The sequence below is a fragment of the Neodothiora populina genome (genome assembly GCF_041146345.1).
Source record: "Neodothiora populina strain CPC 39397 chromosome Unknown canker_contig_9, whole genome shotgun sequence".
In the NCBI taxonomy this organism is placed as follows: domain Eukaryota; kingdom Fungi; phylum Ascomycota; class Dothideomycetes; order Dothideales; family Dothioraceae; genus Neodothiora; species Neodothiora populina.
Window position 1 is genome coordinate 509,089 of NW_027191407.1, and position 14,405 is coordinate 523,493.

General features: G+C 51.4%; 3 protein-coding genes across 3 annotated transcripts; 2 read left to right on the forward strand and 1 right to left on the reverse strand.

The window, feature by feature from the left end:
* Positions 1–348: 348 nt before the first annotated feature.
* On the reverse strand, positions 349–2,580 carry AAFC00_007322 (uncharacterized protein; the record flags this gene model as incomplete). Its single annotated transcript, XM_069347409.1, has 5 exons — positions 349–1,599; positions 1,653–1,845; positions 1,908–2,072; positions 2,149–2,444; positions 2,539–2,580. The coding sequence occupies 5 exons, from the start codon at positions 2,578–2,580 to the stop codon at positions 349–351; spliced, it is 1,947 nt and encodes a 648-aa protein (XP_069202013.1).
* Positions 2,581–4,544: 1,964 nt separating this feature from the next.
* Positions 4,545–6,635, forward strand: AAFC00_007323 (uncharacterized protein; the record flags this gene model as incomplete). Its single annotated transcript, XM_069347410.1, has 6 exons — positions 4,545–4,591; positions 5,028–5,068; positions 5,130–5,227; positions 5,281–5,932; positions 5,994–6,559; positions 6,612–6,635. The coding sequence occupies 6 exons, from the start codon at positions 4,545–4,547 to the stop codon at positions 6,633–6,635; spliced, it is 1,428 nt and encodes a 475-aa protein (XP_069202014.1).
* Positions 6,636–7,461: 826 nt separating this feature from the next.
* On the forward strand, positions 7,462–8,859 carry AAFC00_007324 (uncharacterized protein; the record flags this gene model as incomplete). The annotated part of the gene is made up of 5 exons (XM_069347411.1): positions 7,462–7,527; positions 7,584–7,609; positions 7,668–7,684; positions 7,768–8,111; positions 8,221–8,859. 5 exons carry the CDS (start codon positions 7,462–7,464, stop codon positions 8,857–8,859), a joined length of 1,092 nt encoding a protein of 363 aa, XP_069202015.1.
* Between the last annotated feature and the right edge of the window lie 5,546 nt (positions 8,860–14,405).

The window sequence follows — 14,405 nt, forward strand, 5'->3', positions numbered from 1 at the left end:
GACGACGATATCGCTCCTGTTCATCTGCTTTGAAAAACATCATTGCTTGTACACAGTTTTGGCGGATGCGGTGTTTCGAGGTGAACATGGAAAAAAAGGAAATAAAGGCCTAGTTACAATAATGGGGGGATCTCATCTCTCCCGTGCTCCACACACCTTGTCATTTCTACTACTCGTCAAACTCCTGCTACTAATACCACTGCCACATCGACAACATTTGAAGTAGCTCTCGCCTCTCGAAGCAGAGCTGGCTTTTTCTTTTCTACAACGACACTGCACACTAGGTATGCACAACATCCACCATTTGTGCTCTCTAGCGGAATCTCTTTCTGCTAGAAAATTGGTTGCTTAGTACTTTCTGGCGAAAGGAGGAACAGCCTTGCACTCAGCCTCGTCAAGAGTGGTACCGACGACGGCTCTGTAGCTGATGTCGGTCTTGCCGTGAGGCTGCTTCTGCCATGAGAGAGTGTGCTTCATCCAGTTGACATCATCACGGTCGGGGTAGTCCTCACGGGCGTGAGCGCCACGGGACTCCTTGCGGACAGCGGCGGACTCGGCGGTCTGGACGGCGCAAGTGAGGAGGTTACGGAGCTCGAGGGTCTCGACGAGATCCGAGTTCCAGATCATGCTACGGTCCTTGATACCGACCTGGCTGAATTGCTGGTCAACATCGCGGATCTTCTTGACACCCTCGTCGAGGGACTCCTGCGTCCTGAAGACGGAGACATCAGTCTGCATGGTCTTCTGCATCTTGGAGCGGATCTCCGATGTGTGCTGGGGACCGTCAGAGTTGCGGATGGCGTCGATGACGTTGATGGCCTCAGCACCAGCGTCGGCGGGGATTTCCTCGAGCTTCTGTCCGGGGGTGAAGTTGTCTCTGATGGTGTGGGAAACAGCACGACCGAAGACGATAAGATCCAGAAGAGAGTTGGCACCGAGACGGTTGGCACCGTGGACGGAGACACAGGCGGCTTCACCGCAGGCAAAGAGACCGGGCACGACCTGGTCTTTGCCGTCCTTGTCGACGGTGAGAACCTCTCCGGTGTACTTGGTGGGGATGCCACCCATGTTGTAGTGGACGGTGGGAAGGACGGGGATGGGCTGCTTGCGAACATCGACACCGGCGAAGATGGAGGCGGTCTCGGAAATACCGGGGAGACGCTCGTGAAGGATCTCCGGGGGCAAGTGAGAGAGCTGGAGGTAGATGTGGTCCTTGTCGGGCCCGACACCGCGACCCTCACGGATCTCCATGGTCATGGAACGGGAAACAACGTCACGGGAAGCAAGATCCTTGGCGGTAGGGGCGTAACGCTCCATGAATCGCTCACCCTCGGAGTTGAGGAGGTAACCTCCCTCACCACGCGAACCCTCGGTGATCAAGCATCCGGCACCGTAGATACCAGTGGGGTGGAACTGGACGAACTCCATGTCCTGGTTGGGAAGACCGGCACGGGCAACCATGGCCATGCCGTCACCAGTGCAAGTGTGAGCAGAAGTGCAGGAGAAGTAAGCACGACCGTATCCGCCGGTGGCGAGGACGGTGTTGTTAGCACGGAAGCGGTGGAGAGTGCCGTCTTCCTGGTTGTAGGCGATGACACCCTGAGGGCAAAGGTCAGCTTTGATGCAGCTTTCTTGAGCATGCAGAGACATACCTTGCACTCGCCGTTCTCCATGATCAGGTCAGTGGCGAAGTACTCGATGAAGTAGTTGGTGTTGTGTCTGAGCGATTGTCCGTAGAGAGTGTGGAGAAGAGCGTGGCCGGTTCTGTCGGCGGCGGCGCAACATCTGTAGGCCTGGCCACCCTTTCCGAACTCCTTTGATTGACCACCGAATGCTCTCTGGTAGCTGTATCGCGCCGTTGAATTAGTCGCCTTCTTGTGCACTCTTTCGGGATCATCGCTTCTTACATCTTGCCGTCGTCCGTTCTCGAAAAGGGACATCCGTAGTTCTCGAGTTCGATGACGGATTGAGGTGCTTCGCGGGTCATGTAGTGGATCGCGTCCTGGTCACCGAGCCAATCGGAGCCCTTGACAGTGTCGTACATGTGCCATCTCCAGTCGTCCTCGTGCATGCTGTGGAAGGCGCATCGTATCAGTAAAGCAGATTGAAGAAAGAGGCAAAAAGAGGCAGAAAGAGGCAGAAACTCACTTTCCGAGTGCGGCGTTGATACCACCCTGGGCGGCGACGGTGTGAGATCTCGTGGGGAAGAGCTTGGAGATACAAGCAGTGTTGAAACCAGCCTCGGCCAGACCAAAGGCGGCTCTGAGACCAGCGCCACCGGCGCCGACGACGAGGGCATCGTACTCGTGGTCGATGACGGGGTACTTGTTGCTCAGGAAGGGAGAAGCCTCCTTTGCCCGGAGGGGTTGGTTGGTATAGATCTTGGAGGCGCGGGTTGTGCGTGAGAACTTGCGGGCTTGTTGCATGCGGAGGCCCTGCGAGAACTGCGTGTCTTGTCAATTGTTTTTCGTTTTCCTTAGATATGATAAATAATAGACATTGTTTCGCTATGGGGGGCAAATAGCAATTGTCACGCACCCTCGAGGCGGCGCTGAGTGGCCTCATGCCGAATGAGCTCATTGCGGAAAAGGTGATGCTGCTGATGCTGTGGATAATAGAGAGAAGAAAAGAGAAAGAAAGGTTCAGAGATGAGAGTGTTTCAGCAAAGCATACACGACCGCCACAGGAGAGTCGATGATGATGAGATGAAGAAGGAAGATGGCAAATGGCACGCAAGAGTCTACTACTGCTGGAAAGAGACACAAAAGCGTAACTCTAAGGCACTTACAAAGGCACTTACAGCAGAGGCGGAGAGCACGGCTGGCCCAGATCTTAGCAGCGACTCGTCCTCGTCTGGAGATCTGACCAATCACGTCTCTCCGTATTATAATGTCAGTAACCTCGGGAGAGTCGGGAGTAGCGGACGGCTTCCGATTATGTCCTTGTAAAGTGTCTCGCCTTCCGGCGCTGTCACCTGCAGAGTGCCCTACCGCTACTGTAGAGTAGATTGTCTGCAGACGGGAGTTATAGAGGTGAAATGTAGACATTGGCCGTCCCACACTTTATCTGCCTTACCTTGACTGGGTCACTACACCTCCAGGGCTGACTGACCTGATCGACATGTCACCGAGGACATGTCTCTGTTAATCACTCTGTGACTCTGTAAAAGAGACCATTGAATGTCCATTGCTTGTCGCGAGTCCAACAGTAGGTAATCATTAAAGATTCACACAGTTCATTGGACTATAAGGCAGGCACACATAGGCAGCAGAGTAACTTTACAGCTATAACGAATGCAAGTGCGACGCCGCCGCCTCCGCCTCCGTCGCTCAGCCGGTTGCACTAAAATGCCTTACCTTGCCTTCTGGAAAAACGCCACAAGGCAACAAAAGTTATTCCTCGATAAGGTAGACTCGCAAACGACAATACCCACCACCAATAATGATATAACCAAGGGACAATGGAACGGTGTAAGATGTCTTGGCATACCATGTCCCAATGCGGACGTCAGGTTCATGTTCATGGAGCTCTCGAAGCTGTAGATGCACATGCATGACAGGCTTGGCAGACGACAAAAAGGAAAGAACAGAAAGAGCAAAAGAATCGGAATAACCGCTTTGGCCGCCGAGGGCCCCGCGATTTAGTAGCGGTGGCACTGTTTTTGCATTATCGATCTCGCCTTACCGTACCTTAAGGTACTGTAGTAGCCCTGTCGTAGTCAGTAGTAGTAGTCCAGTAGTGATACATTGCTGTATACTCCGTAAACCCAGAGGATTTGTCTCATCGATAGACCTACTGTAATTGTGCAAAAACCCAACCACAGAGCAGCCGCTATACATCCCTCTCAACACCCCCCCCCCTCTCTCCCTCTGCCTCACGTGCTAAATTTAAGACCCAAAAATACAACGCACAAAATCTCTCCACCCCTCCCACGCCGTCGTGTCGTATCGCTGTACATACAGTACACACTCACGGTCAACGCAATAGATCTCACTAGGCCAAATCACGCCGCCAGCTCCGCCATCGTCCATCTCCCCGGCACCACTTTTGACCGCCGACGAATCCCAAGCCTTTTTAGCAGCTCAGCGGACAGAGGTGCGAGTACCTTTAGTGTGGTGTGCATCGCCCTGGCCTGACGTAACATCCGACAGCTGAAGAAGCTTGGGTTTGGAGTTGCAACATCAACACCTGCCCTGTCCATCTCAATCCTGCCTGTTCTGTTCTTGTTCCGCCTTGCCTGCCCTCTATCCTTTTGTTATCCTGACTCGTCTGAAATCCTATCCCTTCCGTACCTGCCTCAACAACCAACACTGCCACTTTATACTCGACAATCATTTGAACAATCTCCCGCCTTCATCTGCAAACCACTCCGACTGAATAATTTTCGCATTAAACCTTCTCAAATCATCAGTCCCCGCGCACCCACTATCGAAAAGCTCTATCGACCGCCATCGCCGCACATCAACCCGCGTCACGCGCAACCGGTCCAGAACAATATACTACACAATAACAGCAGGAGCGATCTGTGAAGGAAAAAAAAGACAATGGTGGAAGGAGACTCGCAACAGGCTCCAACATGGAAGTTCACACAGTAAGTCTGCTCAATTCCATCACATGCATCGGTTCTGTTGTCTGTTTGTCGTCACCGCGGCCATCTTCATCGATCATCGTGACTCGGAATCTCGACATAAACAAGCCACGGTTTTTCATCCAATACGCAATGTCCAACGAAGTGGTTGCATTGAAATGCCGCCATGTCCATATCCTCTGCCATCTACACCTATCGTCGCCCATCTCCAGCTACATCTTGTCTCTCAACCTCTGGCGGACCAACACTCCTTGAAGCATATGCGTGATCTCTGAGAACGTCAGAGGGATGACCCGACGACCGCGTGTCCAGACACGGCGCACTTACTCCCTACCACTATAGCTGTTGAACGCCTGAGCTCATCCATGTCCACCATCTTCAATATCTACCAGCAGCTCTTGAAACCATCCTTTCGCAGTGGCTGATTCGTCCGATGCAGGTGTTTTGGTGATAAGGGAGACGTTGAGGATATCACAGAAGGTCAGTGCAGCAAGACAACAACCCTTCTCTCTTGTGCATGACACTAACACGTCTTGTTCAGCCGACATCATATCCACAGTCGAGTTCGACCAGACGGGTAACTACCTAGCCACTGGCGACAAAGGTGGTCGTGTCGTTCTGTTCGAAAGGAATGAGACGGTTCGACTCGGCCTGATGACCTCTATACAGAAGACAACGCTGACGCCCGACAGAAAAAAACGTGCGAGTACAAGTTTCACACCGAGTTCCAGTCTCACGAGCCCGAATTCGACTACCTCAAATCCCTCGAGATCGAAGAGAAGATCAACAAGATCAAATGGTGCAGGAGACAGAACGCTTCACATTACCTCTTGTCCACAAACGACAAGACGATCAAGCTGTGGAAGGTGTTTGAGAAGTCGCTCAAGGTGGTGGCAGAGAACAACTTATCGCAGGACCTGACGCCTGCCGGTGTTGGTAACGCCAACGGCGGAGGCCCAGTCCGACCGGCGAAGCACTTCCGCACTGCTGCAGATCTCAACTTTCCACGCATGACCCATCACGATACCGTCATCGCCGCCGTGCCCAGGAGGGTCTACGCCAACGCTCACGCATATCACATCAACAGCATCTCGGTCAATAGCGATGGCGAGACTTTCATTAGTAGTGACGACCTGCGCATCAACCTGTGGAACCTCAACATCCAGGACCAGAGCTTCAACATTGTCGACATCAAGCCTGCCAACATGGAGGAGCTGACCGAGGTCATCACCGCTGCCGAGTTCCACCCGCAAAGTTGCAATTGGTTCATGTACGCCAGTTCCAAGGGCACGATCAAGCTGGCAGATATGAGAGAGCGCGCCCTGTGTGACCAGCACGCCAAGCGTATGTCGATTTCTGATTCTTCTAAATTCACACAGTCTTTCTGACTAATCCTGCATCACAGAGTTCGAACAAGAGGAAGACCCCTCATCGCGCTCCTTCTTCTCGGAAATCATCTCCTCCATCTCCGATGTCCGCTTCTCAAACGATGGCCGCTACATCCTCTCACGAGACTATCTGACGGTCAAGATCTGGGACGTCAACATGGAGCGCCAGCCAGTCAAGACGATTCCCATCCACGAACACCTCCGACCACGCCTGTGTGACACATACGAGAACGACTCCATCTTCGACAAGTTCGAAGTGGTCTTTTCTGGCGACGCGAAGAATGTCATGACCGGCTCATACAACAACAACTTCATGATCTACCCTTCGGAGACCGGCAAAGACACCGAGGTCGTCCTTCAAGCTGATAAGAGCGCTTTCAAGGCGAAGAAGGTTGGCATCCCAACCCCAATGAATGGCGCAAAGGACGGCAAGAAGGGCAACAGCAGAGCGAACAGCCCCGCTGGACAGGGCGCACGCATGCGGAAAGAGACGGACGCCGACGCCATTGATTTCAACAAGAAGATATTACATATGAGCTGGCATCCATTTGAGGACAGCATCGCCATTGCTGCCACGAACAATGTAGGTGCCGCTTGGGTTTTGCTATGTTATCTATGGCTGACCTTGACCACAGCTTTTCGTCTTCTCCGCTCTGTAAATTTGTTGTATTCCCAAATCAAAGGTAATATCTAATGAAGTTCACTGGCACCAAGACTCGGGGTTGCGCTTTTTGCTTACCCTGTCAGGCAGGCATATTTGGCATTCACAAATCCTGCTGCTTGATCTACATTGTGCCTGGAGCAGCGCTTCGTCCAGGAAGAGCTCTGGCAAGTCCTTGGAGTTTCATCTCGAGTCTGACGAAGAAGCACACGATCGGTGGAAGAGTAACTGAAAGGGCAGTCATGACAGACAGTGAAGGACAAGTCGAGAACGAATCAGATAGAGGTCAGGCTTGAGATGAATGAATTTCAAGATGATTCAGATGAAGACCTGTGTCTATGTGACTTGTCGAAGCCACGTTACTTCCGAAGCACCTGAACATGTGATGTCCGTACAGTGAATAATTCCAGGGTGATGCGAGGTGGAGAGGTGGAGGGGCTCCCGACCCTGATGTGCAGTGATGTGTTCCCACGCAGCATCTAGGTCCGTCCCAGAGATTCTGCAAGCGAAGGCCGAACCGGCCCTACGGTTTCGTTTAGTGCAGGAACATCGTATCGTGTCAGCCTCCTGATCGTCTTGGGGTCTGCGAACACTATTTTTCTATTTATATGTATATGTCAACCCAGACGACAACGACTGATCATTTCCAATCATCGCTTCTATTCTCGTGAAGCACAACAACTTTTGATTGTCCGCTAAAGCCCCTCACATCTGCGGCCGAAGCTTATTCAGTGATTTCGATACTCTGGCTCCGTAGTTCACATCGTTATCAGTCGACTACCAGCATACAACCACTGCCGGGCCAGGCATATCATATAAGGACTATGGCAGATGTTACAACTGCAGCATTGAGCACTGTCGGTCTCATCTTTGGAGGATGCTGCTCTAATGTTTGTTTCTATCGAACAAAATAATGTCGTCATCATCGACTTACACGCGAGTTCAGGTATTCGCACTCGAAGCAATCATAAAGTACAAATTTATCCAAACTGAAGCTATCATGATATCGCTTTTCTAATCGTAAAGACAGGAAAGAAGCCGATAGCGGTAAGCTCTTCGAAATCACATTGACTCTCGACCATATATTTCACGCAACAAGCTACTGACATGCAGGCGTTCCTGAACTACAGGTCTACTGATCACGTTTTTCCAATTCCTTCTCACAACAGCGTTTGCGTATCCCTCGCAGTCCACTGCGCCCGGCGAGACCGGTCTTCTCAAGCCACGCACGGTGCCGTTGAGCAGATGGGCCACCATCGCGGCCATTTTCTTCGCCGTGAACATGATGAACAATTGGGCTTTCGCATTTGATATCTCTGTGCCTGTTCATATCATCTTGCGATCGTTTGGCAGTGTCACCACGATGATTGCTGGCGCGATCAAGGGCAAGAAGTATTCGCCTCTTCAGGTCTCTAGTGTTATGCTTTTGACTGTGGGGGTTTTGATATCAGCATGGGCGGATGCTGTCGGCAAGGTATGTTTCTTTTGTTCTCTTTTCTGCTCATCACCAAAGCGCTTCTCATTCTGTGGATATGAGTTGCACGTGGACAAAGCGAGAGAGACTGATGTAAAACCACCAACAGGGCAAGGATCTCTCGGCCAAAACCCCAGCGTCGACGTCTTCCTTTGCAGCAGGTCTCTCTCTCCTGCTCGCAGCCCAGATCATCTCAGCCTGGATGGGCATTTTCATCCAGGACACATACGCGCAATACGGCGCCTCATGGAAGGAAAACATGTTCTACTCCCACTTCCTCTCCATCCCCCTCTTCCTGCCTCTAGCGCCCACCTTACATCGCCAGTACTCGCGTCTAGCGGCAACACCTCCCCTGAGCCAAGTCTTATTCCACAAAGCCGACTTATCAGCCTCAAACCCCCTCCTGACCTTCGCCGAACACCTCCCCGTCGGCGCGGCTCTGCTTTTCATCAACGCCATGACTCAACTCGCGTGCATCTCCGGCGTCAACCTGCTCTCTGCAAACGCGTCCGCAGTGACCGTCACCATCGTGCTGAACATACGAAAACTCGTCTCGTTTGTCCTGAGCACCATCATCTTCGGACACAGTCTCAGCGGCATGATGACGTTGGGCTCGGTGGTTGTTTTCGGCAGCGGTGCGCTTTATGGGTTCGAGACTTCTTGGAGGATTCCGCAGCAGAGGAAGAGGGAGGAGGCGGAGAGCAAGGGCAAGGGGAAGGCGGCGAATGGGAAAGTCAAGGGGAATTGATTGGGAAGGACTTGAGGAGATGGAGGGGAAAACGTCAGTGAGGACAGCGAGAAAGGATGAAATTGAGACTGGGTTTGAGCGAGTAAGAAAACATACAGGCAATGCAACGCAGATAGCGACAAGACATCGAAAGTCCTTGGTTCCCGATGCCCAAACCGGGGACCCGTGTGATGCAGTCCACGAAGAATAGACGACATTCCATACTACTTGACCGAAAAGTTCTTGACGAAAGCCAAACAAGAAGCAACGGCGCCCACACACCCTCTTGCCAAACCCCTGGATCTAGATTCACCCTCCCGACCTCGACCGATACTTATGCTCAATCCACCTGCCCGCTTCAGACCCCAGCTCAAGAGGCGGAACATCATTCGCAACAGGGCCAGACTCATCATCAGCGGCAGCGGCAGCAACAAGAAGAGCATCAGCAGAATCTCCAGCACCCGTATCTGGTCTTTATCAGCAAACGAATGTCAAAAGATCTACCGTCTGCTGTCGTGGTAAAGAAGAACGTACTGACTGCATGGGGATGAAGACGCGGATGTACTATTTGTCGTCTTCCTGTTCTTCGTGTTGAGCCCCTTGTTGCGCGTCTAGGGCGAGGGACAGGCTGGTTGCTGCGGTTGTCGTTGTCGTCCTCCGTCGGCCCAGCGATAATGGCTGATATCGGGATACGACCCGGCGTGTTGCGCCAATTGCTGGTTGGTGGCGGACGCTCTTCTTGTCGTATTGAGCTTGGAGAGGAGGGCTATGGGGTGGTGCGTATCAGTCTTGTTCCACAAGTTCGGGAGAGCGCAGTCAATCGACGAGGATACGTACCATGTCTGAGTCGTTCGGTCGGGTTGGTTCGAGGACGCGCGAAGAAGAAGCAATGACTCGTGCTGGACGTATGGGCGATGGCCACGATCGAAAAAGACGCAATGACTGTGCGGATGTGTTCTATCCACCCTGAAGAACACTTGTATTTCCCTCTTGGACTGCCGAATTATTCCTCCCCGCCTCTCCCATATTCGCCCACGGCATCCTGGCTCTGCTTGGACTGCTACTGCTGTTATTCAAGTCAACAGCTTGCATCAGCGTCTCCTGGGCTTCTTCGAACTTGTTTGCTGCACTTTCTATTTCCTTTGTAGCACGTGGCGGTGGCGTGCCCTTGATACTCGACGACGGCGTCTGGAGTGATCCCTTGGAAGGGACTATTTTCGGCTTCTTGGGAGTTCGCTGCTCGCTCTGCTGCGATTCACTACCGCCCTGCGACAGAAGATCCACGGATTCATGTTTTCGTTTCCCTTTAGGTCTCCTCGATCCACGCCAAGAGGTAGATGCAAACGTCGAAGCATCCCATGCTTCTTCATCCTCGCCCTCTTCGCCCTCATCACCAAAATCAACGAATCGTCTTGGCTGCGCCACAGAAGCAGAAGATCCCGTAGCAGTATAGGTTGGTGGTGATCCCGTACCAATCCAAGTCCTTCGGCGCCGTGAAGAACTCGATGGTCCCGAGAATAATGTTCCCGTGTGGCCCGGGACTGGTTGAAGATTGCTAAGTTCTCGCTTGGGCTTCATTCTTTCCTTCTTGCCTAATTCTGCTTGTTTGTGAGGTATGCTATGGATATGAGTATTCTACATGCTGATAGAATATTCGCCTTTGTGTGACTAGTTTATGGTTTGGTGTCTAATGCTGTGATATGGTGGTTTGATTTGTGTAAGGTAGCGAATGGCGAAGAGGTGGAGGATGTGGGAAAAGGGGCAAGAAGGAGTTGTCGAGAGGGAAGGTGCGATAGAGGTAAGTGAAGTTCTCTTTCCTTCTGTTTTGCCACTTACTGTCTTGCAATAACTTACCTTAAGGTAGTTGTGCGCTCGTCAGTCTGGCGACTGCAATTCTATAGACCTCTGAGGGATACACTTCGCATATTCATGTTTGTGATTGCACAAGTACGATCAGTGTCACAACGCAAGGAGTGAGCGAGAAGAAGTCGGATTCGCTTCACAAATACTGCCAGGAACTGACTGGAGTTTATTCATTTTTCTTTCATCTCCCTCTGATACGAAAGCAATCACCATGCTAAATCAGACCAACTACCCAAAGTCCTTCACCTGGCTACAATAACCAGCTACCCTGAGACTCAAGTTCACAAGTAAAAAGCATCATCTTCCTTGCCTTCACTTTCCTGTTCATGTTTCTCCTCACAAATATCAATAAGTGCCATTGCAGGAGGCAAAGGCATGGGCGACACAACCCTAGCCAGTCCCTTTCGTTGCGGCATCGGCACAGGCGTCCTAGCTGCAGTAGGATACCGAGTCCACCAAGCCATGTCTGGGATTGAGTCCATCTGATCATACACCTCGATAAGGGGAGGAGAGAGCGTCAAGATCGAAACGATGCGGTGAAGTTGATTCGATTCTTCCTGAGGATGAATGACTGGGGTTTGAGAAGAATTGGCCGGAGTGTCGAAAGTACACTTCTCAGGATCCTCGGAAGTCAGATCCGGGATGATCGTAACGAGAGGATCTGCCCAGCCGACGTTGCGTCGAAGGGATCTGCGTCCTGCAGAGGGACGGACGTGAGAGACCAAAGGTTTGGCCCATTGGACATGAGGGCGAAAAACAAAAGAGACAGAGTTGATGGAGACAAGAGCGCCACTGCTAGATGCGGATCGAATGTCCCATCCGAAGTCAGAGCTAGGGGAAGACATCGAATCTTCGTCGATGCTTGCAAAACAGCAGAATGGTCTAGCCATGAAAGAGCATAGACGAGAATACCATGTCGAAGATGGAATTTTCGTAGCAGACGAGGAACCGGTATCCATGGCGATCGTTCCGTACACCGAGGTTGCGTCGACAGCATTGAGGAGCGCTGAAGTAGACATGTCCATGTCGAAGGTGGGTCAGATCGAGGTTGACTCGACTGTTGGTTGTTGGAGCCGTTGGTTTGAGCTGCTGTTTCTCTGTTTGATTATGAACTGTATGAACTGACTGGTGAAAAAGACAACAGTAGTATAGAAGAAGGTATGCTGATGGTAGAGAAGAACCTCGAGTGCAAGAGCAGAATCATGTTCTTATAGTCGTCGAGATAAAATGATCGAAAAGTGGGTTGAAGCTGGATCTCTGCTCCAAGGCAGCCAGCTTATTGCAAACAGGAACCCTCCCTCGGCGCAATTGACGTTGTTGATATGGATCTTGCGATTGGCTCTACAGCTTACAGCAGTCCCTGTCGTTCGCATGCGTTTGACTTTGACTTGATGCATAGCACTAGATGCAACTGACTTGTCTACTGTATACTACCTTAAGGACTTGCGTAGACTATTAAGGACGACTAGTGCTCGAGTCACGAATGTACTTGCTACCTTCTCCTATCACTTCGGCAGGATACGTTAACTGTGTCTTCAGTACATTATGAGCCTCTGTAGTTATGAGATGCTATAAGGATTAGCTCTGCGCTCTTCTAGCAGGCGTCATAGAAGAACGGGGGATGAGGATATGTTGACAGGAAGGAATAATCGATGGATGTCTTGACTCGTGTCGTTGAAGGTTTGATTGTGCTACAACCATCTACTCTCTACTGCTGAGTTCACCAGTGCAGAGGATATTAGTATATGTCATGATATACTGTGTGAATACTACAACCGTAGATACAGTATAATGCTATAACCTCGACAAAAAGTGTCAGGGTCTGTGTATACACACATTCGGCACTAGCGCGTCATAAGTTGGAGCAACTTGGTGTCTGCCCCAGCTTGTGGCGTTCCGCTAGTCTAGAAACAGTAATGACGTTCCATCGCTATGACTTCCCAGCCTCCGCAAAACAATGGAAAGCTCACTTTCACATGTCACATGTTATAAGCCAGGGACTGAAGGTGGTTTGTCCCTTATCTCGACGTTGTTCTTTCAATCACATATGCAACAGCGGAGGAAGCATAGATAACTGTTCACTTATACGTACCATTCATCCGATTGAGACTCGAGCAAAACAGCAGCCTGTACACCATGTTTCGCAACGTTCCCAAGGGCGGCAACAACTCTCGCGGTAGTGGAGGTGCAGGAGGAAGCTTATCAAACTTCAGAGGCAGAGGAAGAGGAAGGGGAGGGGGACAACATCAGCAACGACAAGATCCCACCAAAAGCGGTCTTTTCTCCGACGGCATCTGGCTGTGCAACTGCACACCTCGCTTGCCGGCCGAACACTTCAAGGTCAAAAAGGAAGGGCGCAATCAAGGTAGATGGTTCTACACCTGTCAAAATAGCGAAGGAAGAAGGTGCGGATTTTTCCTCTGGGGTGAAGACGCGAAACCGAGAGAGGAGGCAGCGGTGTTGAGTGGAACGAGGAACGAACCCAGGGCTACTCCCAGTGTTTATCTTGCGCAAAATGCAGATGGACGAGATGGTAGTCATGCGAGTGTCGTTGAGGAAACGCAGTTCCCTGGCCGCATGCATCTATCTCAAATGTCGACACAGACGCAGGATGCGCCACCGCCATATACTCTCTGCTCCACTACCGCCAGTTCTGTTACTTTGGGTCGAGACATTGGCAGCGGCGGCAGTGGCAGCAACAGCAGTGGATATGCCAGCAATGTCAATGACAGGAACAAAACAACTCAAAATGCAACACCAAGCAAGAAGCGTACACTCAACAACACTCGATTCGACTTTGAAAATGATGACGACGACGATGCCGACTCCTTCGCGTGGGAACTTACAGGCAAAGAAGCTGACGAATTGGAGCAACGCGCCGTCTCACAAGCCCCAGAAACACCTCGCAAAGCTGCCAAGACAGATGTCTACGCCACTCCCAACACGACTGGCAACAAAAGGCAGCTGCCATGGCTGAATTATACCGAGGAAGACACCGCACCTTCTAAGCTGTCGTTCCAGACACCTTCGAGGACAGATTATCTCCTCGCCGCTGACTCACTTCCGACTCCGTCTCATACCAGGCCTGTCAACACGACGACAGAAAACACACCGACTCCTTCTCGGTTCAGAGATGCCCTTGCAGAGTCATGCAATCCTTCTGCTTTGGTCAACGAAGTCTTCTCGCTGCTCGACTCGACCAAGCTCGCCTCGAACGTGGCGGCGAAACTCCGTTCAGTGCTCAGTAACCATGACCTTAAGACGCAAGGTGTCGTCAAAGGTAGAGACTTGGTGAGACTGGCACTCAAGGCGAGAGATGCCAAAGTCGTCGAATTGAATGCGAGAATCGCTGCACTCGAGGCCGAGAGCGAGCTCGACAAGGCTAGAATCAGGGGCTTGAGACTGAAGGATGTTGGCGTTCTTTGAGTCTGTCATCTCTCTCGTCTCTAGCCTAAAAGACTTTTTATGTAATGTTTCCATATAGATACCCCATATGTAGTTCCTGTCGCCCGACCAACTAATGTTAATCATTTCCGGTTACCATGCATTCCTTGTATTCGACGTATGATACCAAAACGATGCTCACATGGTCTGATCTTCTTTACCTAATGCAATCACAAGAACCCTGTCAGTAGACTTGTCGCCGGTGTCGCCTATACAGTATTGGGACAACCAAGGTCGGGCAAACACAAAACCCACAGCCC